At 46.1% G+C, this 26,414-nt stretch overlaps 1 gene segment (V, D, J or C); it reads left to right on the top strand.

Annotated features, from left to right (window-relative positions):
- Nucleotides 1–3,747: 3,747 nt before the first annotated feature.
- Nucleotides 3,748–17,622, top strand: LOC134372839 (immunoglobulin heavy variable 4-30-4-like). The segment is given in 4 exon segments: nt 3,748–3,793; nt 3,879–4,301; nt 17,443–17,474; nt 17,590–17,622. Coding segments are annotated over 4 exon segments (534 nt in total).
- The last annotated feature ends 8,792 nt before the right edge of the window (nt 17,623–26,414 follow it).

Raw genomic sequence — 26,414 nt, 5'->3', positions numbered from 1 at the left:
TCTCTCTTTCGAGACAGTCTTCTAGAGACCCTTTGATGTATATACTTTTATTAATGTTTTTGTCTTATTTTCAAGTAAAGTTGTGTAATTATCCTGTTTTAACATATTATATTATTTTACTACTCAAGGTCTAAGATTTTTTTTTCTTATTCAAGGAGGTTACTTATAAGAATAAGTCTCACCTTATTTTTCAGAGTGAGCCTGAAATTCTGAAACTTGGTGAATATCCTGGAAGTCTCAGAAGATACCAAACCATGTGCAGATCCTTCAATTTATTTATTGAATACATGAAAAGAGAAGTCAAATTATTTATGTTCTACAACAGCATTGTATAAATAAGGTAAAAACTGAAATGTGCACTGTTCCAGACTTCTAGTGCAACACTGTCCTGACACTGTGTGTACAGATGACCTCAGTGTTCACAGATTACGTGTTCATGCTTCCACCTACCCACTAACATTGATCTGAATCCCCAAATCTAAACTGGCTGCCTTTCATGGTGATCTGTGGGCTTGAACTGGTTGGAAAATACTGGAGCCACAGCTTGCACACCCACAGCTGAGGTCAACAGGGAAGACTCTTCCATCTTGTCTCACTTCCCATCGTGAAACAAGTGTCTTTTGCATGGGCAATTTAGTGCCAGATTTTCACATACTTGTTGCTTTCATGTCTAATTTTGCTGTTTTAGCATAGTAGGGCTTTCCAGTGTTCCCAATTGCCAAGAAGGCTTTGATGTACCTCATGGAGAATGTATGTGCTTGGTGAACTCCATTCCGGCATGGGCTGTGGTGCTGCTGTCCACAGGCTCATCAGTCATCAATGAACAGTATGTGTAATGAGGACATTCACTGATTTGTACATGAGGACACCTCGGAAAGTGCTGAAGAACCATCCACAAGGTTTATGAAGCTGTGGGAGAGATGGGAGAGCAGCTAAAATGCAGATTCATGAGATGATGACCTTTAAAAAGTAGAGTCAACGGCATCAATAAAGTGCACATTGGAAAAGAGGTGTATGGGTGTGGGTCTGTGCACGTGTGTGTGCACGTGTCTGTCTGGCTGTGCGTGTGCGTGCTTGTGTCACTGGAAGCTCCAAAGAGAAAACTTACAAATTTGTGCTCTATCCGAGTCTTGTGGTACTTAGAACAGTGATTCCTTCATAATTTCTAAATCAAAGAGATAAGGTGATGTCCTTACTTCAGCACTCTGCTGCTTTCCAATGCCATTGTTTGTTTGTTTGTTTTTAGTTTTCCTTAGTGGTTCATTAAACACATGAGTACTACTAAATGTTACTATCATTATCCGTATAATCATTGTTGCTGATATTATTTCTTTTATTTACTGTACATTTACAATTTTCTCTGCTAGTATGACTTCCCACTTTTCTGACATTGAGACCATTTATTTTCTTGAATACCTTTTCTCTTTGTGAGATGCTTGTTTAATGAAGTTTTAATATATTTTTCCAAAAATATATTTTTATAATAAATCCAACCAGAAACACTCCTATTGCAAATTAGTAGCCAGCATGTACATCAGACTAGCAGGAAAATTATGAAACAGAGGAACACGTGCGAAACACTAAATCTCCACGACGCACCGTGTCATCCTGCTCACTGTGCACATTGTGTGACTCTTCTCACAAACTGTGGCTTATTTCATGAAAGGACTGTGACAGTTCACATTTTTGTCTGTTACAGGGACTTGCTCAGCATCAATCAAAGGCAGAGTTCTACATATATTTTCAAAATACTGATGGGGGATGTGTGTGTGTGTTTGTGTAGAGAGAGACAGAGAGACAGAGAGACAGAGAGAGATGTGACACCTGCGTCACCTGTCAGACTCCAGCCCACATAAACTCAGCTATTGTCCCTGTTCATCCTGAAATAATAGACAACGTACATTTTTGATCTGTTGATGTAAGTCAGGGCCATATGACTAATTATGCCAAAACAAACATGCACAGATATGACACACACACTCACAGCCTAGTTAATAAATTAAAGTTCAACAGGTAATACATTTCAGTTGTGCAGGATGAACACGTTCTAGAATCTGCTGTACGACCCTGCGCCCACAGTTAACAATACTGTATTGTGCCCTCAAAACGTGTTAATAGAGAAATCTCATTTCGAGTTTATTTACAACAGTGAAGAAATTGTCCACCTGAAATTCATTATCCCTCTTCTTCCATTTCCTGTTATATGTCAGCCCACAAGCTGTAGATTCTGGCTCTCTGGTCCCACTGGTTCAGTGGGAGTCTGGGTTCCTGAGTGACGTTATGAATCAGACCCCTCTTCTCACCACGGCTCCCTCCTGAGCACGTTAGAATAGAAACGAGGAAGCTGTAGGTCTTTGTTATTATACCTTATCCCACTGAGATGCTGCGCTGTTTGCTCGTCTAGGCAGGGCATCCTGCTCAGTTCTCCTGTGCAAACTGAGATGGGAAATTAGAACTCTGTCGAGTTAGCTGAAGTCTGGGAAAAACTGAACCGTAGTTGCACATATACCTAGTTATTTTAGATTTCTTCTCTGACAATTCCACAATCAGCATTCTATCTTAGTCTGATTCACACGATTGCTTTGTCATTTCAGAGTATTTGTTTTCTTTTGCCTTTTACCAGGTCTTTTTAACATTTTGGGAAAACTCCAGCACAATACATGAGTTAACAAAAACTGAAGAATCAGGCTCAAATTTTCCATCAGCATCTCCTGACTTAAAATTCATTCAGAACACTTGAAGGGCTGATACTCCAAGATATGTGACTGCCCTTGGGACCAAGAGGAAGCTCACAGGGGGAGATAAAACACAGCATCTATCCCAGGCCCTTGCCTCTTTCTACGTAGTGGGCAGTGGTACAGATGGCAGTGCCCACAGTCATGGAACAGTTGTCATGGGCTGCAACACACAGCCATCAAAGGGAAACGTGTTTTTAAAAGTTGTATATTAGGGATGTGATTACTGCTTGCATGTTAGCCATTAGGATTGATGTTTTTAAAGTTGGGATCTTTGATGAGATTAAAATATTAAATAAAAGATCAACATTCATAATATATAGATGGAAATTTGTACACTTTAGGTGAACAGGAATCACCTTGGGAGGGGGGACATTTTGAAAAGTCTTTTTCTCAACAGTGAGAATCAGTTTCTTGAGCACTGTACAGGGTGCCATTTTTTGCAGAGTCTCTGTGTGTTCTAAGTGCTGTCTTCTATCACAGGGTGTATGGAGCACAAGGCAGGCCCGGAAGTCATGGAACAGCAACAATGTAACAATATAAGAACCTCTCAGGGGTGATGAGAACCACATCACCTGATAGGGTACAGGGAAAGAAAGCAGGGTTTGGGCTGTGATCATAACTGTGGAAGCAAGACCCAGAGCCTGAGATTATGAGGCAGACTTGGGCTGGGTCCAAGATAGCACAGGAGAAGGCAGGGATTGAATGAAGGCGGATCTGGTCTCTGAAAGCTGGGACCATGTTTTGGAGTGTTTCAAACTCACTAGTTTCTCTTCAATCCCATAATTATATGTCAAATATTTTAAAGGAGAAAAGAGCATAAAGCCACTTCAAAAAATACGAAGGTTCTCACTGCAGCTCCTCAGCACTTATAAGGACAGAGCTCTCCCACATGCAAATTTTCCTTCAGGCTCCAGGGTAAATGTAGACACTTGAGCTGTGAAAGCTCACAGGTCTCTCCTCAGACAGTGCTCAGGTCTCTGGTGAAGGAAGAGTTGAGGCCTAATAGAAGATGAGATTGTGGACTCTTCTCCTTTGCCTGCTGACAGCTCCCCAAGGTGAGTGTCTCAACTGTCACACATGGGTCTATGGGATGATTGTGAATGCATGTGACTGACAGGAACTGATTCTCCTTGTCTCCAGGTGTCCTGTCTGAGGCGCAGCTGCAGGAGTCTGGCCCGGGACTGGTGAAGCCCTCGCAGACCCTCTCCCTCACCTGCACAGTGTCTGGTGACTCCATCACCAGTGGTTACTACTGGAGCTGGATCCGCCAGCCCACGGGGAAGAGCCTGGAGTGGATGGGATACATCTATTCTAGTGGAAGCACATATTATAACCCATCCCTCAAGAGCCGCATCTCCATCACCATAGACACATCCAAGAACCAGTTCTTCCTGCAGCTGAGCTCTGTGACCAACGAGGACACAGGCGTGTATTACTGTGCGAGAGACACAGTGACAGGAAGTCAGCATGAGCCCAGACACAAACCTCCCTGCAGGATACAGGAGGGGTCTGGGCTGCAGGGGGCGCTCAAGGCCCACCCAGCTCCTGTGCCCCAAGGAGCAGGTGCAGAGAGGGGATGGGGCGTTCCTCTTGGGATCTGAGGTTTCCTCTGCTCTGCTGACTCTCAAATGTCCCCTCCCCCAGGGTCATTTCCTGCTTTTTTCTTTGTGATTCGAATTTCTCACATTCTCCCTGCTGGCAACACAGAATTAAAGAAATTTCCTCATTTGTAGATAAGATGTTTCCATCCACTGGCACCTTCCTTTTCTACAGTTTTAACATGACCTCTTGTCTTTCCTGACACAGAAATCATTGTAAGCATTTTTATCTTCAAATGATCAAGAATTTTTTCCTAAAGATTAGCTCTGTGCAGAAGTGCACTGTCCCTACGTGGATCTTTCCCTCAGTCAAGCACATGTGTCCCCAGCTGGTAATGATCATTCTCCAGGCCTTCTGGACACAGGTCCCTGCTCTTCCCAGAGTAGTTTAGCTTCCAGATCCTCATCCACACTGTGGACACTGATGTTCAGGATTTGTCCCACTCTCTGTCCGTCCTCCAGTATCCTGGATGGACAGTCAGCTGCTAGAGGGCCAGACCAGACAAGGCTCTTATATTTTCATTTGGAGGACTCAGGGTGACAAGCACGGAGATAAAAACCCATCAGAGCACTGCTGGACTGAATTTTGTCCATGTCTCTCAAAGTAGACCTTGGAACTGAGCCATAAGATGTGTCTCAGCTTCCACGGGCAGTTTCCATGTGGAAAATGAGAACCAGGTAGACAGAGTCCTGATTCCTGCCCACCATCTCCTGTCCCCAATATCCCAAAGACACTCCCCCTAATATCACCGTTTGTCTTCCACTGTGTAAATTCTCACTAGATCTGTCCCTGTACACTCAGCTCCATGGGTCTAGAGCCCTGCTCATTTCCTGCCAACTCTCCCCCGTGCAGGTGCAGATCAGAGGCTCAGTAATAAGTTTGTACAGTGATGACACAGACCTCATGTGGTGATGAGCAGGGAACCTATGGCCTATGTACTTTTCAGGAAAAGAGGAAAAATCACATGCACAGAGGACAAGACAACAGCATTATCCAGGAAGAAACATTGACAGGCTGGAATCATTAATCAAATCTTGGTCAATGCAACAGACCCTGTAAAGAGGAAAACATGACAAGCCACAGACTGTATAAAATGTCCCCTGATTTTTTTGTTTATGTTTCCTCTGTGTTCTAGTTTTTTGTTTGTTTGTTTTTGATTTTGATTTTGTTTTTTAATGCTTAACACTTCAATTTATTAAGTAGTTAGGTCCAAAAAACTTAATAGGATTTCTGTTTTAACAATGCATGTTTAAGAAAAAAAACTGAATTGAAATAATATTTTTATTTTACTCTTAAATAATTAATTACTAATTGGTTGTCCCAGCCTACAGGGCAGTCTTCAATTTACTGAACTGGGAATGAGATGGGTCATTACAAACTTTATTTCCTGTTCCATAATGATTTTTGGACTAGGATTTAGTGGAGACTTCTTAAACAGTGTCTAAGTTGAATGTGCTGTTTTAGTTTTTCCCTGTTATTACACAGAAGCCCTGTTGACATGGGTAAGTTGTGGGGTAGCGGAAGCAGTGCACAGTCCTGTGATGAGTTCTGTCCTTTAGTGAGCCGTGTCCTGGGTGTGACCTTCACAGGTGCTTCTCCCTGTATCCTCCCTTACTGGAGACTGAAAGGCTCTCAGCCGAGGGAGATGGAGTTGGCTGTTCTCTCAGACCTATGTTCAGTTTTGCTCTGATGAAGCCCCGACCTATTAGAATCAGCTAAATTAGCTTCTCCTGTGGTCAGGCTGCTTTAAAGAACATCCTGCTCTGGTGTATTTCACAATGTCTTCTTTCCCCCTTTCTGTTTGGAGCATGAGGATTCTTTTCTCATCTTTCCTTTGAAAACCATGGAGGCCCTTGAGGTAGAGTTTAAAAGTTTTGTGAACCCTAAGACTGTACCCCTGGGGCCCCCCTAACTCTCGGATTTTCCCACTGTGAGTCTTCAGCAATTCTTCAACCACAGCTCTGGATTTTCTATTCCTGTCCTGGATCTCACAGTTTCCTGGTCATGAGTTTCTGATCAGACAAGCTGTGACCTGCTGTGACCCTCTGTGTCTTCCTGACTCCAACTTCAACTTTGGAGACAGCAGTTCACCCTCTGACTTCACTTATTTTATAAATATAAGAAAAGAAAACCTACTGATTTTACACCTGTTCAGTGATTTTCTTGTTGCGTGGATGGGAGTGATGACGTCCATGCTTCTTACGTGCAAGACGTGAAACCAGAACTCCTCGTGTCACACCTGAAGGTCAAGGACTGTGTGTGTGTGTCCTCCTGCTTGCTGCTTGTTTCCTTCCACTTGTCACATCGAAGATGCCGAATAGGAGCTGTGCTGGCAGCCGTGCTCACCTCGTTCATGATTTCCGAGGGATGCCTTGATCCTTTTCCACCGTATGGTCTGAGAGAGGCTATTTCTCATTCATGTTGTTATTAACGTTCCCTTGATTGATAAGTCAAAATTGCACTCACTTATTGGGAACATGATGGTTTGATGAACGTACTTAACGTGGAATAGTAGGGCCAAACTGATCAAAGGATCCATCACGTCACCTTACCGTTTTTGTGGTGAGACGTTTGAAATTCACTCTGTTTGCTATTTTGAAATATGCAGTCAATTATTATTGGCTATAGTTGCCATGCTGTTCAATATCTGTCACATATTTACTCCTTCTTGGGTGGAAGGAGGATATTAGGAGATGTTGGTCTCTTTCCATTTTAAATGATGATTTAGCTGAATATAGAATCCTGCCTGGTGGTGTTTGCAGCTTCCAACACTATAAGAATTTCAATCCACTCAATTTTTGTTTGCGTGGATCCTGACGAGAAGGCTTCTGTAATCTTATCTTTGTTATTTTATGTAAGCGTTTTAAACCTAACTGCTTTAAGTATGTGCTGCATTTTTAATGTGATAACATTTAATATCTTGGTCGTGTACGTGGATGTGTGTGTGTATGAGTATGTTTATGCGTGTTCATGTGTGTATATGTTTGTGTGTGTCTGTGTATTTGTTAATGTGTATACATGTGTGTATGTAAGTGTGTGTGTACATGTGCATGTGTTTGTGTGTTTTGTTCATGTGTGTGTGTGTGTGTGTGTGTCCGTGCACTTCATCGTGGATATTATTCATTGTGTTTGGTGCTCTGTGGACTTCTTTGTTCTACATGTTTATGTTGCCAACAATTTCAAAAACTTATCATCCATTCATACTTCCACTTTTTTACCAATGCTTTAGAGTTTTCAGTGTACAAATCTTTACCTAATTTGGTTAAATTTATTCTGAAGACTTTAATTATTTTTTTCTGATGCTATTGTAAATGGGATTGTTTTACTGATTTAATTTTAGATAGTTTGTTGTTAGTGTATAGAAACACTACTGATTTCTGTGTGCTAATTTTATATCAAAATATTACTAAATGTGTTTATTAGTTTTCACATGTAGCAGGTGGACTTTAAAGGGTTTTTATATAAGATATCATGTTATCAGCAAACGGAAAGGATTTTTTTTCTGTTTTCCAAAGTGGATGTGATTTATTTGTTTTTATGACATCATTGCACTTTCTAGAACATCCAGTTCTATTCTGAAGAGAATTGGTGGGAAAGGGTGTTATTGTCTTGTTCTGATCAGTCATAACAAACTTTTAACTTTCACTGCTAAGCATGTTGATAGTTGTGGGATTGTTGTATATGATCTTGAATGTACTGAGTTATATTTTTCTATTAGTAATTTGTTGCAATTTTTGTTATTAAAATGGTGTTGAATTATGTTTAATTTTTTTTCTGCTTCTGCTGGGATGATCATACATTTTCCCCCCTTCATTGTGGAACATAGTTTGTCACCTTTATTACCTTGGTTCTGTTAGACTGTCCTTGCATCCCAGAGATAATTCCTAGTTAATTATGGTTCAAAATATATTATAAAGCTAATGTAATCAAAACAGCATGGTAATGTCATGCAAACAGACTTATAGACAAATAGAACAGAGAGCCTAGAAATAAAAACAAATGATGGAGTTTGGCTGTGTTGCCCACTCCAAAACTCATGTGGAAATTTGATCCCCAGTGTGGCAGTGTTGGAAACTGATTGAGTCATAGGGCGGATCCCTCATGAATGGATTAATGCTCTCCCTGGAGGATGGGGAAATAATGAGTGAGTTCTTGCTCTATTAGTTCCTGCGAGAACTTGTTACTTAAAAAGACCCTGGCACCTTCTGTCTCTCTCATGCTTCCTCTTGTCATGTGATCTGTTTGTACGCACCAGCTGCCTGCTGTTTTTCTGCCATGAGTAGATGCGGTCTGAGGCCCAGGCCAGATGCAGCTGTCCCAAAATCATAAGCTAAATAAACCTCTTTCCTTTACAAATTACCCAGTCTCAGGTATTTCTGTCATAACTGTTAGGTTTGAATCTTGAAGGTTTTAGTCTCGAACCTGAGCAAAGAAAACCAAGAGCCAGGCAGTAAATTTAGGGTAGGCTTTAATGGGGGTGCTCCTGGGTGAGGTTCCATGGCTCTGCAAGGGAGTGAGGCTGGGGAAGTCACATACAGGTTGAATACAAGTGAGTATTTATAGGAGTGGGCTGTTGGTGAGTTATTTGCTCATATAATGTAAGGAACTGAGCAGGGATCAGTTTCCTGTTCCTGTCTTCCGGGGAGGGAGGGGAAAGGAGGGAAGTGGTGTGAAGTTTAACAAGATGGAGGGGCAGGGTGGAGTTAACAAGATGGAGGCTCTATCGCTAATTTGTTGCCACTTTCAGGTCCTCCCGATCCTGCTGGCCCAAATTTCTGACCTTTTTTTGTTGTTATAGGGTGATGACTCAGATCTGGCTACTTCCTGCTGAATAAGGGGCATTGTAGGGATTGTCAGAAGTGGGCATGCGGGAGTAGGATGGAGCAGAAGCTGGTTGACGGATACCCTAGACAACTCTCGAATTCGTTCCTGAATGAAGCGAAGGAGACAAGGGGCTCCATTTAACAATATCCTGAAAATAAGGAGTGGGCTTAGTAGGGGGAGGAGCCATGTGGTTAATGGGTTTTGCCCCCACTGATGTGAGGTACGGTCTCCCTGTAGAGATTGGTTTTGGCTATGCCTGTTTCACTGATGTAGTGACAGCATTCTTTGTTCAGGAACATGCAGGGGCTGCCTCTATCTGCAGTGTGGGTGCCAAAGGTGAAGAGTGGGGATAGAGAAATTAACTGAGGCCTGGCAGTTGCAAAATTTTTTACACATTCACCCTACACAAATCACTATTACAACTTACTCAGACCTTCTGTGATGTGCTTAAACTTTCTTTCTTTGTCCCCATGCTTCTTTCCATTCTGGATAAATCCAGCCATTCTATTCTAGGACAAAATTCACTGCACAAGATGCTTTCCCACACAAAAGCATTATTTCTTTTTAACCTTCCTAATCACAACTATGTCTTCATAGCTTTCCCATATCTCCTCTTTTCCTACAATCTTCTTTCCTTTTTAGCAACAATACCAAATTAACCTTATTTGTCTGAGAATTGCATACAGAATGATCTGTTTTTGGCTGCATACACAACTTTGGCCTTAAAACCTTCTAGCAGAGATAAATGCAACCTGGTTTAACCAGTAAACCAAGGCGGGAAATGTATGCTGATAGTTCTGATAACATTTCTCGTAGCACTTTGATTTTCAAAAAGCCTTTTTACGCTTTTTTTCCATAAGCTTCTGCTTTAACACTTGCAGAACTCTGCACAGACAGACACACTTTGTCCAGGTTTCTGTTAACTAAAATCCCCATCTGTATCCTGAATCGGTAGTGATGGGACTAAGAGACAGTTAGGAGAATGGTGACGTGATAGCCGAACCTGGGTAGGCCGCATGGGTTGTGCCATCCATACATCTTGGGAGAGGGCCTCAGGGGGGGCATTCTTAAGTTTGGAAAGGTGTACCCAGGGAGGGTGTCCCAGGAGTTTTGCGGCTGTGGGGGTTGTTAGAACCACAGTGTGGGGACCAGTCCATCTGGGCTGTAGGGTTTTTGGATGTGGTTCTTTCAGTAAGATGCTATCCCCTAGGGTTAAAGCCTGGGGAGTATCTGTGGTGGGGTCCCCAGGGGTGGAAGTAACTGAGTCAGCATGGGCTCACAAAAGGGCACTTAAAAGGGTTAGGTAGGGTAAGTAGGATAAAAAGGGGTGGGGGTGAGGCTGGAAAGTTGTGGGTCAGCAGGAAAGGCCATCCATAGAGGAGTTCAAAAGGGCTGAGGGCTGATGGTCCCATAGGGGAGGCCCTAAGCCTTGTAAGTGCCAACAGGAGGAGGGTTGGCCCAGATAAGTGGTTCTCAAGGGAAAGTTTAGTAAGATGTTCCTTGAGGAGGCCACTGGCTTGCTCAACCTTATCCAAGGATTGGGGATGGAAAGGGATGTGGAGTTTCCAGGTGATGTTCAGACTTTCGGAGACCTGCTGGGTGACACTAGAGGTGAAGGCTGTGCTGTTGTCAGATTGTAGGTTCCATGGGAGGCCAAAACTTGGGCTGATATGTTCAATGAGTACAGTGGCTATCATGTCCACTGTTTAGTGAGCTGTGGGATATGCCTCAATCCATCCTGTAAAGGTGTCCACCAAAGTTAGTAAGTAACAATAGGTTTGGGGATGTGGCATGTGGGGGAAATCAAGCTGCCATTCCTCCCCCGGTTGATGGCCCCAGAGTTGATGGTTAGGCCCCACTCTGTGAATTCCCCCTTGAGAGTTAACAGTAGAACAGGTATTGCAAGACTGATGAACTTCCTCAATGAGCTTTCGGAGGTATGGGTTATGGAAAAGGGGTTCTAGGAACTGTTATAAAGATCGTGGGCCAATGTTGAGAGATTGGTGGACGTCTGTAATGATGCTGTGGGCTAGGTGGCCTGGGAGGGTGACTTTATCTTTGATAAAATCCAACCCTTGTCTCCAATAATTCCCCCTCACTGCTTGAGGGTCTGAGTTTCTTCTTAGGTATATGAGGGGTAATGGGGTGTGTTGAGGAAAAGGAGAGGAGTTGGGGCGGAGCCTAGAGCCATAGCCCAGGCTGTGGAATCAGCTTTGTTGTTGGCCTTAGATATAGGGTCTTTAGAGGACTGGTGGCCATGGCAGTGAACGATAGCCACCTCAGTTGGGAAACTAAGGGCCTCAAGTAGCTTTGAGATGAGGGGCATATTGATTATTGGGGTCCCTTTAGTAGTGAGGACTCCTTATTCTTGCCAGAGAACAGAATGAGTATGGGTGATGAGTAAAGCATATCTGGAATCTGTGTATATAGTGACCCGTTGTCCCTTGGACAGGTGGAGGGCCCGAGTGAGGGCTATTAGCTCTGCCTTTTGAGAGGTTGTTCTGAGGGGAAGGGGTACAGCCTCTAAGGTGGCATCTAGAGTAACAACAGCATGGGCTGTATGCCTTTGGCCATCCAGGGCAGTGAAAGAACTACGATTTACAAAAAGCACATGGTCAGGATTAGATAGGGGAAGTCAGAGAGCCCTGGGTGTGAGGGAATAAAGTCCCATGAAAGTTGAGGACAGGAATGTAAAGGGTAGGAAGTAGTGGGGGGAGTAGGCAGAAGGGTCATGGGGTTAACGTGGGGGGAGGTGCATAAGGAAATCTAGGGGTTTTTGACAAAAAAGAGGTGGTATATTTGGATTCTGGAAGGGGTCATATGGTCGAGGGATTTGTGGCTGAGCAGGTCCCCCAAGCAATGAGAGGAAAAGACTGTGAGGGGTTGGCCCAAAGTAAGCTTGAGAGCTTCCTTGGTCGGGGAGGCAGCAGCTGCTAATGCCCTGAGACATGGCTGCTGCACTTGGACTGTGACATCTAGTTGTTTTGATAGGTATGCCACTGCCTGATAGGCTGGTCCTGTAGGCTGGGCCAGGAAGCCAGTAGCCAAGCCAGGACACTGATCCATAAATAGATGAAAGGGCTTTGAAGGATCCGGGAGAGCCAGAGTGGGTCCTGCCATGAGACAATCCCGTAGCCTAGAAAAAGGTGTTTAACAGCACTGGGGTCAGTTAATGGTCCCTGCAGGGTGCCCTTAGCTGTCTTGCAAAAGGGTCATGCTAGGAGGGTGAAGATCGGGATCCACTGTTGGAAGAAACCCACAAGGCTCAGAAAGGAGAGGATGTCGTTGGAACTCTGGGGAGTTTGGAGATCCCAGAGGAGGCGGATACGGTCCCGTGTAAGGGACTTGGAAGTGGGGGTTAGGGATATGCCTAGGTAAGGAACTGTGGGGGCTCCGGTGGACTTTTTTACGGGGAGTATGGGGGTGTTGCAGGGGGAGCTCATGTGTATAAGGAGTCCCTGCTGGCGGAGCCAATCTACAATTGGTTTGAGTCCTCTTCGGTGGGTTTCTGAAATGGGGAATTGAGGACGGCAGGAAAGGTGGTCTGATCTTCTAATTGTACATTTGCTAGGGAATGGCGAGATGCTGCTATTGGCTTAGAGGTATCCCAAACCTGGGGGTCCACCAACAATGGGAAGGGGGGTGGTTGGGAAAGGTCGGGTGAAACTAGGGCCAAGATAATGTGCGTGGGAAAAGTGGGTGAGGGGGAAAGATGAAAGGTGGCCTGGAGCTTGTGAAGGACATCCCGGCTGAGGAGGGGGATGGGGCAGGAGGGGATTATTAGGAAAGAATGAGAAAAGGGAAACCCATCCAGGCTACAGGAAAGGGGTGTGGTGGTCCATGGATTAGATGAGGTGCCATCAATTCCAATGAATGCCACTGGGGAGGGGAAGCTGGTTCCCGAGTAGGAAGGCAGAACAGAGTAGGTAGGCCCCCTGCCCAACAGGAAGGAAATGGACTTACCCGCCACCTGGAGCATGACCCTGGACTTGGCGTGGGTGAGAGGGGCTTCCAAGACTGGGCCCCTTCAGTCGTCATCCAGGCCAAGTAGCTGGAAGGCAGGACTTACCAGCTAGGAGTTTCCTCTGCATGGAGCCGCCGGGGCCCCGCCAATGCTGGGGCAGTCAGATCTCCAGTGACCCATCCTCCAGCACTGAGGACAACATGTGTTGGTACCCTGGGATCTGGACATTGGCGGGCCCAGGGTCCATCAGTGCCCCTCTTGCAGCAGGCCCCCAGAGGGGATGGTGCACTGGGTTACCCCTTTCCATTGGGTCCCAGAGCCAGCTGGCCACAGTGCTGCTACCAAGGCTTGGGTTTGGAGTTGGACCTTCTGCTGGACCTGGGCTTGTCTTTTAAGTTCAGCCATTTCCTCCTGGGCATTAAAACTTTAAATGCCATTCTCACCAGGTCAGGAATGGGAGTTTGAGGGCCTTATTGGCAGAGGACAGCAGAGGACACCCCACCCAGTGAATTGAGTTAGCCAATTAAAAATGTTATCTACCAAAAAAGGAGTGGAGAAGTGCAGGTGATCAGGAAAGGGGAATAGGGGTGAAGACTTGAGTGGCCTCAGGTGACCGAGGTGGGACTGATTAGGAGGATTCCAGGAATCCAGGGGATAAAAGGTGGCAGGGAGTTCTGGGGGTCAAAGATGGGAACTCCGGGTGTTCAGCCAGGAGAATGTTAAAGGCTCAGAACAAAAGCAATCTACAAAGCAGACGACGGGAGCTCCAGGAGCTCAAGAGGTAAAAACAAAGTAACAGGTATAATTGAACAAAATGGCAGGTCCCACTGGACATTGAAAGGAAAGGGACCTCCAGGAATGCAGAGAGGGCGGGAAGAGGGAGGTAAAACAGAGGAGGCAAGCTCCAGGAGCTCAAGGGTAGTGGCCAGGACCCAGGAAGCCTCTGGTGACCGGGGCAGAGTCAAAGACCAGGGCAGGACCAGGTAAGAAGAGAAAAGTATAAACTTTGTGGAAGGAGAAAGTGAAAGAGTGAGCAGGGGGAGCTCCAGGAACTCCAGAGAAAAGGACAAAATGAGCACCATTGAGTGAAGGTAAAACAGGCAATGGAAAAACAGTGTAAGATAAAACTGGGAACATAAGGAGGAATGAGAGCGCTAATCCCAAAAAGCCAGTACATAAGGGACTTCGGACCATTTGCCTTGGTGCCCGCAAAAGTTGTCCACATCTGTGAGGACCTGATAGTTAAATGTGCTCTCGAGAGGCCATCGAGACTGATTGTCCATTGGTATTGGGGCCAGGCCACCGAACAGTAATGAATAAGGCGGCTCCTTCTCAAGTCTTGTGAGAGGCCCAGAGTTTTCAGAAAGGCCAGCAGGCAACCCAAAGGGGTTTTGGGGTCAAATTTGGACTGGGCAGTTCCCATGGTTCCTGCCAGGCAGGCCACTGCTTAAAACAGGTGTCCCCGTTTAGTATCCCAGGCTGTGGATGGAGGGAAGGTGGCTGTCCTGAGGATGAGGATGTCTCCCGGTCCTCAGGCACTGAGCAGGAGTCACCTGGTGACTCTGTCGAGTAGTCCTGACGTGGCCACACATTCTCAGGCAGGACCAAACAGATTGGGGCACAGAATCGGGGGAACTTACCCGGTGTCTCGAGGTGTGGGACTCAGATGAGGTCCTGGTAATGAGAGGACAGAGGCCTCCCACCAGAACGGGGCCTCAACCTCCCCAGGTTTTGGCAGCAGATGTTAGGTTTGAATCTTGAAGGTTTTAGTCTTGAACCTGAGCAAAGAAAACCAGGAGCCAGACAGTAAATTTAGGGTAGGCTTTAACAGGGGCACTCCCAGGTGAGGTTCCATGGCCCCGCAAGGGAGTGAGGACAGGGAAGTCTCGCCCAGGGTGGATATAAGCGGGTATTTATAGGGGAGGGCTGTGGGTGAGTTTTTTGCCCATATATGGTAATGAATTGAGCAGGATGCAGTTTCCAGTTCCTGCCTTCCGGGGAGGGAGGGCAGAGAGGGAAGTGATGTGGAGTTTAACAAGATGGAGAGGAGGGGTGGAGTTAACAAGACTGAGGCTCCGTCGCTAATTTGCAGCCTGGCCATGAGGTAAAGAAGCAGAAAGTTGGTGAACAATGCAAGGGTGAAGCAGATAAACTGGTTGCTAAAGACATTATCTTGGTGGTGAGGCAGCCAGATGCTAATTGTGGAGAAAATGAGAGGAAAGCCTTGCAGGCATTTCAGAAGTCTGGAAGGGTGCCGCACCCATCACAGGCCATGAGGCTTAGAAGGGCTGAGTTGTCCCAGAGGAAAGACCTGGGGCACAGCTGCCCTTGGTATCCTGGTCCCTGCATACCAGTTGCTCTGGCTGGAGAGGCCACAAGTGTGGTTCCTGTAGCAGCCCTGGAGTGGAGAGGCCAAAATCATTGGTGGCATCCACATTGTGTTAAGTCTGCAGGCTGGCAGGATGGAAGAGAAGTGGAAGCAAGGCAACCTCCACCCAGATTCCAGAATATGTATGGAAGGGCCCAGGCAGAGACCTGCCACCAGGGCAGAGCCAACACAGAGGACATCTACTAGAACAATGCTGAGCAGGAAACTGAGGTCAGAGCCCCCACAGGGAGCTCGCACCAGGGAAATGCCTAGTAGAGTCAAGGCAGTGGGGCTGCTGCCAGGACCCCAGAACTGCAGAGCCACTGGTAACGTAAAACAGAGGCCTGGAAAAGCCACAGGCACCAGCGCGGCCCACTGGGCTGTGCCTGGCAGAGCTGTGGGAACAAGGCTACGGGATGCTTTGGGGGCCCAGATGCCCAATTGTGCCCAGGATGCAGGACTTGGAGTCAAAGAACTTTATTTTGGAGCTTTAAGACATAATGTCTGCACTGCTGGGTTTTGGACTTGTTTGGAGCCTGTTTTTCCTTTCTTCTGGCCTATTTCTCCCTTTTGCAATGGAAATGTATACCCAATGCCTGTTCCACCATCGTATCTTGGCAGAAGATAAATTTGGTTGTGTTTTTCAGGTTCACAGCTGGAAGGACTTTTGCTTTTGGTCTCAGATGAGACTTTGGACTTTTAAGTTGGTGCTGGAGCAAGCTAAGACTTTTGGGACTGTTGGGATAGGAAGTTTATAATTTGTGTGTGAGCGTGACATGAGGTTTGGGGGTCCTGGGGTGGAATGACGGAGTTTGGATGTGTTGTCCCCTCCAAAACTCATGTGGAAATTTGATCTCCAATATGGCAGTGTGGGAAACTAATTAATTCATAGAAGTTAGGGTTAGGGTTAGGGTGGATTAATGCTTTCCCTGGGGGAGGGGGTATTACTGAGTGAGTTCTCACTCTATTAGTTCCCACGACAGCTCATTGCTTAAAAAGACCCTGGCAACTTCTCTCTCTCCCTCTTGCTTCCTCTCTCTTGCTTCCTCTCACCATGTGATCTGCTTGTACCAAGTGGCTGCCTGCCGTTTATACACCAAAAGTAGAAGCAGCCTGAGGCCCACGCCAGATGCAGCTGTCCTAGAACTGTAAGCCAAAAAAACCTTTTTCCTTTATGAATTGCCCAGTCTCAGGTATTTCTGTCATAGCAACACAAAATGGACTAAAACAAGAAATATTTAGGGTCTCATGACTTTTAACAAAGTTGCCAGAACACACAATGGGAACAGGACAGTTTCTTCAAAAAATTGTATTGGGAAAATTTGATACCCACATGCAAAAGAATTACACTGCATCCTCATATAAAAATCAACTCAAAATGGAAAAAAACTTAGAGTCGTTTTCTTTTTTCTTTTTTTTTTCTCCCCACTACTTTTGGTTATATACCAAATTTCGTGGCTGGATGGTACAAGGGTATTGATGGATCTTGGATGTGACCGGTGCCATCTTACCCGCTAAAGCACAAAATAGCCACCAGCCTATTACTTATGAGAAACCTCATGTTTTCTTGAGAAATAGAAACTCATCTACTTCCACATGGGTGCAACCTTCCTCCTGTTTGCATCCACCAGCCTTATCTCCCACTCAAGCTCCAAAGCCCTCCCTGATTACATCAGCCTTCCCTGCAGTCTATGCAAGCTCTCCCACCCACAGGCCTGGTGCTGCCCTCCATTTTGAGTGCAGCCTGGCAGATTTCCTTCCTTTAATAAAGCTTCATTGGTACCCAGAGTTTTGGCTCACTTTCCTTCCTTTTGGTGCCAAAACCCAAGAAGGGTCCTGGCTGGGACGGTCGGACAATCCCCTCTCTTGGGTTGATTGGCCCTCCTGGCCACCTTTCGTGGACCTGCTGAACCAGGTGCCTCTCGGACTCTCTCCTTTTGGTCTTTCAGGCCGACACATCCAACATTGGTCTCAATTCAGGGTGAGTCATTGGGTCTGTCCTACTTCTATGGGTTTCCCTGACTACTTTCTATGACCACTGTCTCCTTCCTGAAGACCAGGCATCTGGCTGAGGGAACCCCTCTTGTGCCCTCCAGCTATTGGATGATGCTTCATTAGCCAGTCGGTAGCTTCTCTCTCAAAAGGAAGGTGTACACCGAAGAGGATGCTCCTTGGTGTCACCCTTATTCCACTGGGACTGATCACACCCTTTCTCACCCTCTAAATGGGATCCTCATGATTCAGTCCTCCACATTCTACACTTCTGGGCTGTCTTCTGGATGATTTACTGTCTCTTGGCTTCCAGGGAGATTTTGTCATGACCCTCCTTCTAATAGGATTACTCATTTCCTTTCTCACCCTCTACATGGGATCCTCACGATGCAAACCTCCATGCTCTACACCCTTAGGCTGTCTCTTGGCCAATTTACAACCTCTTGGCTTCCAGGGAGACATTAATTGCAAACACCTTGTTTTCTACTGCAATCAGTGTTGGCCTACATACAAACTAGACAATGGATCCCAGTGGCCAGAAGATGGCACTCTCAATTTAGATCTGCTTAGATATTTAGACACCTTTGTCACCGAAACTGCAAAGTTGTTGAGATTCCTTATGTTCAAGGCTTCTTCTATCTTCGATTGTGTCATTCTCTCTGTCAAAGCTGTCCTATGTCTTAAATTCTCCTAGCTCATTCCTGACCTCACTTTCTGCACTAGGATCAATCTTTTGATCTTTCATACCACATTGTTCCCTGACCACCTCCTTATGCTCCAGATCCTCCACCAGCCCCCCCCCCACTTTTCCCTCTATTCTCCACACCTGGTATTGAGATGCTCGGCCTCAGCAACCCAACCCCTCCCCTTCTCCCCCATCATCAGGTGACAACCCCACCTCAGCACCGGCTCCTTTATACCCCCTCTGTGAAGGGGCTGGGGTGAAGTGAATTGTCCAGGTCCATATCCCCTTTTCTCTTTCTGATCTCTCCCAAATTGAAAAATGACTGGGATCTCTCCAGTCCAACCTTGACACATATCTTAAAGAATTCAGATATCTCACCCAGTCTTATGATCTCACCTGGCATGATATTTTTATGCTTCTTATTACTACTTTGTCCCTGAAGACAGGGAGCAGGTCTGGATAATGGCCCAACAACAGGCAGATGAGGTACATGCTCAAAATAACAGATGCCCCATGGGAGCCATCACTGTCTGTCGTATCAACCCTAATTGGGACTACCAGGCCAGCCATGGGGATCAGGATCTCTGGGATAACATGACCACACACTTGATTTACGGTCTCCAAAATGCTACTCACAAGTCATTCAATTATGACAGGCTTAGAAAAATCACATAGAGATCCACTGAAAATCCCAGCAAGTTCCTAACCCACCTCTCTGAGGCTTTACACATGTATAGACTCAAACTCCCATGCAGGCACGGCCCTCTTACCCTCTCATTTTATTACCCAATGAGCCTCTAATGTTCATGAAAACTAAGAAAACTTGAGGATGGTCCAAATATGACTCAATGAGACCTCCTTGATGCTGCTTTCAAAGCTTTTAACAATAGGGATGAGGAGAAGAAAGATTATTACAAAAGAGATCAGGCCAAATACCAGCTCCTGGAAAATGCCATCTGGAACTCACACACTCCAAAGGCAGCCGCATCTAGGGACAAGCCACCTGGGACCTGCTTCAAATGCCATCAACCAGGCCACTGGGCACAGGTGTGTTCTAACCCCAGGGCCCTTCTTGGGCCCTATTCTCATTGCAAACTGCCAGGTCACTGGGGGGTTAACTGTTCCACTCACCAGAGAGGGAGTGGCCCAGTCCCTAACCCACAACCTTTAGCTCCATGGCCATTCCTACCAGAGCTTCTCAACTTTGCCCAAGTGGAGGACTGATGATGCCCAGGACCCGAGGCCTGCACAGAGATCACCTCACATGAGCCCAGCGTAACTGTCCTCATAGCAGGTGAGCTGATCTGTTTTGTCACCAATACAGGGGCCAATTGTTCTACCCTTCTCAATTATGCAGAACCAACAACCCCATCCCCTATCACAGTAGCAGGGGTCATGGGATCAGAATACTGCCCATGGATACCTAAACCCTTTTCCTTCACCCTACATCACACGCAATTCACACACAAATTTTTAATAATGCCTCAATGCCCAGCTCCCTTACTGGGATGGAACATCCTTTCCAAATTCAAAGCTACCCTTACCCTAAACACTCTAATTGCAGCTACAATACTCTTGTTACAGGCTGCCCCAGACCTGGCCCCCGAGGCTTCCACCATCACCTTCCCCTCAGAAAATGTTAATCCCTAGTATGGGAAACGTCTTCTCCCTCCATTGCTATGAACCATTCCCCTATCCATGTTAATTTGTGGAACCCCTCTTTGTTCCCTAATGTCCCACGATACCACATCACTAACAAACAACTAATAGACTTAAAACCCATAATGCACGAACTCCTTTCTTCTCATCTCTTGTGGCTACCCACTCACCTTACCCATCATTCCACTTATAAAGCCCAATGTCTCATACCACTTAGTTCAAGTCCTAAGGGCCATTAATGCTGCCATTTCCCCCATAACCCCAATTGTTTCTAACCCCTATACACTTCTATCCATAATCCCAACAGCAACCCATTTCTTCTCTGTACTTGAGCCCAATGATGCTTTTCTTCCTATACCCTTACACCCTTCCTGTCAAAACCTGTTTGCCTACACTTGGACTGATCCCGGTACTTGTTGTTCCCCACAACTCAGCAGGTCAGTACTACTTCAGGGGTTTTGAGATAACCCCTTCTTCTTCAGCCAGGCCTTAGCTCAAGACTTATCTGAACTTCCTCCAACTTCTAGCACTTTAATACAATATGTGGATGACCTCCTCCTTTGTTGCCCCTCCTATGAGGATTCACAGCCCACACTGTCGCTCTCCTTAATTTCTTGGCCTCCAGGGGATATTGAGTGTCCCCCAGAAGGCCCAAATTTCTGCTCCTGCAGTTACCTATTTGGCAGTCCACCTAACCCCCGACACCAGAGAAACAATGGTGGATCACAAGAGTCTTGTTTCTGAACTCCTCAGTCCTACCACAAAGGGTGAAGTCTTTTCTTTCTTGGGGCTTGCAGGTTATCTTCACCTATGGATTCCTAACTTTGGCATGCTAGCAAAACCACTAATGGTGCAGCCAAAGGGGATCCTGCCATCCCTTTAGATCCCACAAAGCACATTCATTCTCCCTTCCAGTGATTAAAAGCCACTCTCCTCACAGCTTCAGCTCTATCCCTCCCAAACCTATCTCAACCTTTTATCCTATCCATCACCAAAACCCAAGGATTGGTGGTCAGGGTTTTTGGCACAAGAGGCAGGAGATATCTTCTCCATGTTGCATACCTTTCCAAACAATTGGACACCACAGCTCAAGGATGGGATCCCTGTTTATGGGCCTTGGCAGCATTTGCCCTTTTGACACAAGAAAGCTCTAAACTAACTTTTGGACAACAAACAGTCATTTGTTCCTCCGATCATCTTCAAGACCTTCTCAGCCATAAGCACTTGCCTGTTCTCTCCCCTTCCCACATACAACTTATCCACCTTACCTCCGTTGAAAATTCCCAGGTCTCCTTTAAAACTTGCCTTCCCTTAAATCAAGCCACTCTCATCTGAAAACACTCACAACCCTTAGATCATAATTGCAGGGAGGCTTTAGACCTCTTTCTCAATCCCTTTCCACACATCTCCCTGCATCCCATTAAGTGACCCCAACATACATGGGTCATAGATGGGACCGCCACCTCCATGACTGCTCCCCAGGTGAGTTATGCTACAGTAAATCTAACACAAGCTATTGAGGCTGCCCCCTATCCCCAATACCACTTCCCAACAGGCAGAACTCATTGTCCTCACCAGCACTCTCACTCTAGCAAGTAACAAACAAGTCAATATATACACTGACTCTAAATATGCTTACCACATCCTACACTCCTGCACAGCCATATGGAAGGAGAGAGGATACAGGACCACTCAAAGAAGGCCCATAAAAAATGGGCACCTTATCAAGATACTTCTTGAGGCTGCACAACTCCCGAAGGAGGTTGAGGTTATACACTGGAGAGGACACAAAACATCTGATGACCCCATAGCCCAAGGAAACAAACTGGCAGCTCTAAGCACAAAAAAGACTGCTCAATCACCAGGCCCCCTCTCCTCCTCTCCCACTCAGGTCCTTCTCATGGCCCCTATGCCCATAACTCAATACACACCCCAAGAAATACAACACCTCCAACATTTTGGAGCATAGAGGAAGGACAACTGGTATACTCCATCCGGTGACTATGTCCTCCCTACCACACAAGCTGAGCAAATCCTTTTAGATTTCCGCAATTCACTTCATACAGGCTACCATCACTACTACAACTTCTTCAGCCCTTATATTACTCTCCCCACATGGCCAAGTTACTAAAACAAATCACTCAAAAGTGTCCTTTCTGTACTCATTGCTCCAATCAAGGTGGCCTGCATGTTCGGTCCCTTTCCATTAAACATGCCAGAGGGTACATTCCTGGCCAGGATTGGCAAATTGACTTTTACTTACATGCCTCCCCACAAAAGGACATGCTATCTTCGAACCTTAGTAGATACCTCTTCAGGTTAGGTTGAGGCTTTTCCCTTCACTTCAGAGGATGCTACAGCAGTAATGCATGTTCTCACCTCTGAAATCACCTGTCGTTTTGGCCTACCCACCAGTCTCTGGTCTGACAATGGCAAGACATTCATTTCCCAGATTATATGACTCACAGCACAGGCATCACATATCAAATGGGACTTACATATACTGTATTGGCCTCAGTCATCAGGAAAAGTGAAAAAAGCCAATCACTTCACAAAAACACACCTCACCAAGCTGTCCATGGAACTTCACCTCCCTTTGACCCAACTTCTCCCTCTAGCACTCACTTACTTGTGAGCTGCCCCCCATAAACCCACTGGCCTCAGCCCCTTCAAACTCATTCATGGCAGACCCTTCACCCTCACACCTCTCCCTTCCAGCTCATCACCTTTAGGCCAGTATCTCCCTACTTTTTCACTCATTAGGGATCTTCTTAGGGAACAGGCCAACTTTCTATTACCTCATCCTTTCCTCACCACCTCCTCAGACTTTAAATTGAGCCCGGGACAGCAAGTGTATATTAAAACCAGAATCCCAAAGCTCCTCTCACCATGTTTGGAAGGGCCTTATACAGCACTTCTCACCACCCCCATGGCAGTAAAGGTACTAGGAAAGGCCCCTTGGTATCACTTATCCTTGGTAAAATTAGCACCTGAGAATTTACCCAAAGAATCTGTTAACATCAAGCCAGAGGGTTCCCTCTGCTCAAACCCCAACCCATCATCTCCTCACACTTCATCCATTTTAGGATCCACATAATTGAAAATCTCCAGGACCTTCACTCTTCCCCCAATCCCATGAGAGGGATGATCTTTCCCTGGTGATTATCCTCTCACTCCTGCAGGCCCGCTCCACGTCCTTCACAGAGGAGCTGCTCCAAGACTGGTCCCAATGTGCCACCTCCAGTGTCGAAGGCATCCTTGAGTGGGTGATTGAATTAGCCTGGCAGAGCGCCCTCTGCGATTACACCCCAACAAGGTTACTCTCTACTCCTTTTTGCTACTATGCACCCTCTCAACCTCTCAGCCCCTGAGCACTTGCCTTCTCTCTTCCTCTTGCTTCTTTTCCTAACAGAGACATAATGCCACACCCTGGTCACAATGTATAACCAAGGTCTTGGTGGGAGGAAAGACACTTTCCAACCTCCTGGGTCTGCTACCCAGAATCCTCAGGGAAACCCTACAGGACACATTCACATCTGTGACTACATTCCCACAAAAGGCTATGACCAGACAACTGCCACATCATGTTCTTATGGGGGTAAAAATTTCTGGGTAGCTCTTTCTGAAGGGAATTCTGCTGGAGTCCAGTACCCGCCACCTCAATAAAAACATTTGTGCTTCACCCAAACCACTCACCTAGGCTTTGGTGATGGGGAGGAGTTCAGGGCAACACACGTCGGACCCCGACCACGATGGGAATTGTCCTCCTTGGCCCCTGCCTCTTTCGGTGTTTCTCTAGTGTCTTACAGGCCTTCACCAACCAGAAGATCACTGGAATCTTCATGGGAGGAGGATATCAGCCCCTCAGAATCAGCGACCCTTCCCTGGAGGAATGCAGCCTCCCCACATGAAACCAATATCCTGCCATCCAATTGTTTTTCAGGCTGACATAAGTATTTTATTTTTTTCATATCTTTGCCCATCTTCAGCAGGAAGTAGCTTCAGAAGAATGAGACCTTCACCCCTTTTCCATTCTCCTTATACTTAAAAGGTGGGAATGATGGATCTTAGACTTGACTGGTGCCATTTTACACATAAACTTGACTGGTACCATTTTACACACAATAAGCACAAAATAGCTGCCAGCCTTTCCTTACAAGAAAACTCTTGGTTTCTGAGAAATAGAAACTCCTCTACTTCCACATGGGTGCAACCTTCCACCTGATGGCATCCACCAGCCTTATCTTCCACTCCAGCACCAACTCCCTCCCTGATTACGTCAGCCTTCCCTGCAGTCTAGACACGCTCTCCCACCCACAGGCCTGGTGCTGCCCTCCATTTTGAGTGCAGCCTGGCAGATTTTCTTCCCTTAATAAATCTTGGTTGGTCCCTGGTGTTTTGGCTCACTTTCTATCAGATACGGAGATAACACCATAACCTTGGTGTTACAAAACCATGCTCTGCCCAGCTAAGCTAACCAGCCAGCACCCTAAATTTGAATCCTGAAACTATGAAACTATTAGAATAAATCTGAGAGGAAAATATCTACAAAATTGGTCTGGGAAATGCAGCAAGAGCCCTGGAGGGTGACAGTGAACTGGTCAAGACGGCACTGAGGACCGTGTGCCCATAGGGCCCAGCTGCAGAGACAGGTGCAGAACAAGGCTTGGGGTGAGCATTTTTTTTTTTTTGTAGAGGTCTGAACTTTCCTTTTCTATGATCAAATCTATACTTTTAGACCTGCTCCACATTCTCACTTTAAGGTGACAATTTACCATTAAGCCCAGACTCTGAGAAACAGTCATTTACTCCAGTGACTTTACCATTTCCTCATTTGGAATCTGCTGTTTTACATAGATGCATAGTCTCTGTTTTTTTTTTTTTTCTTTTAGTGTTTGCTTGTTTGTTTTTGATGTGATTAGCTAGGATTATCTGCTGTATGCCCTTGACTGCTATAAGGTAACCGTTTGTACATATATTTTAATACAATTACACAACCTGTAACTGCTTTCAGCTTATTTTAAATAAAAAAGCCTAAAAGAAGTAATCAACTGAAAATGCCAATTTCAAATTGAGAAAGGAAATATTCCAAACAGGGTGGGACTAGTATTCCAAATAGTGAATCTGTGAGTCATGCAGTGTCATTCCCAGACACAAGAAATGGACCAGAACTCAGACAGGGGTACCACGTGCCCAACTAACGCTCAGAATTGCTGTGATCCAGTGACTCCCAGGTGCCTGGTATTAGTCTTTGAACAGAATGGTCTACAGTGGTCAACCTGGATGTGACTCTCCACAGTACATTGGGTTAAGGGGAGGCAGGGCACAGAGTGTCCATCTCACAGGTCTGCAGATGCAGGAGGAGCTGCGCTTGAGAAAGCACCACCGAGGAGTCACCTGTGACCTGAAGCAAGTGACGAGATCACGAACCTCAAGACTGAGTCTGATGTGACAGTCAAGGCTGACGTTGGAAGTGTTGGGGCAGGAGTGTGAACAGAGGATTTCTAAATGAGACTGAAGAAGATGAGTTTTCTAGAAACCTCCACAGTAATATCTCTTATCCCATGTGTTTGTATCAAAACGGAGGGGGGATCTTATGTCTGTTTTTGCCCTAGTGATTGTCTCTGAGAAGCAGGATGGAGTAGAGGACTCTCTGTCTCTCTGTCTCTGTCTCTCTGTCTCTCTCTGTTTCTCTCTGTCTCTCTCTGTCTCTCTGTCTTCCTTTGTCTCTCTGTCTCTCTCTCTCTCTCAAAAACTTCACACACACACACACACACACACACACACACACACACACACACACACACACACACACACACACAGATGCATATGCATATCTGTCTCTCTGAGGAACGTCTGCCTGTTCTGAAGTGAACAATCTACTACAATCTATAGAAGCCCAACTTTCTCAATTGAAGTCACACATAAGGGGTTTGTGTGCAGAGAGACTGAGGTCACGGCTGACAGCCAGATTCAAACACCAGACATGGTGAAGGGAGCACCTGAGGATCAAAAGGTCATGGATTTCTCCTTGAAACAGAAATCACTTTAAGTTAAACACTTCTACATGTTCTGTGCTGTCAAGCCCTGCATCCTCCATCTCCACTTCTCTTAATGTTTCTCTGGAAACAGGAAGACCAGGCAGTGATGCGTAGAAGAGTCCCTGAGGTTCTGTCTCCCCAGTTCTTCTGAGCAGCACGACGTAAACACTCTGCACAATGAAGGGTGGGTCGACACCCTGCGCTCTGCTCTCCCACTTATATCATCAGGGACTCCCCTCATGCAGAGCAGACCCCAGTGTCAGGAAGAAAGCACAGCCCTGGGTTGAGCATCCCCAGTCTCCTTCTCACCAGGAGCCCTTCATCAGAATATGGATGTCCTGAGGTGACTCTTGTGCTTGGTGGCTGCTCCCTGCTGTGAGTGCCTCTGGGACTTCAGGAATGGGACCTGGGCATGGGGCTTCTGGTGTGTTTGACTGATGGTGATGCTCCTTGTTCTCAGCTGTCCCATCCAAGGTGCAGCTTCAGGAGTCAGAACCTGGCCTGCTGTAACTTCATAGACCCTGTCCCTCACCTCCACTGTCTC

Source organism: Cynocephalus volans, chromosome 3, assembly GCF_027409185.1.
Source record: "Cynocephalus volans isolate mCynVol1 chromosome 3, mCynVol1.pri, whole genome shotgun sequence".
Lineage (NCBI taxonomy): Eukaryota > Metazoa > Chordata > Mammalia > Dermoptera > Cynocephalidae > Cynocephalus > Cynocephalus volans.
The sequence above is the reverse complement of the archived record's forward strand: the minus strand, read 5'-3'. Positions and strand labels throughout refer to the sequence as shown.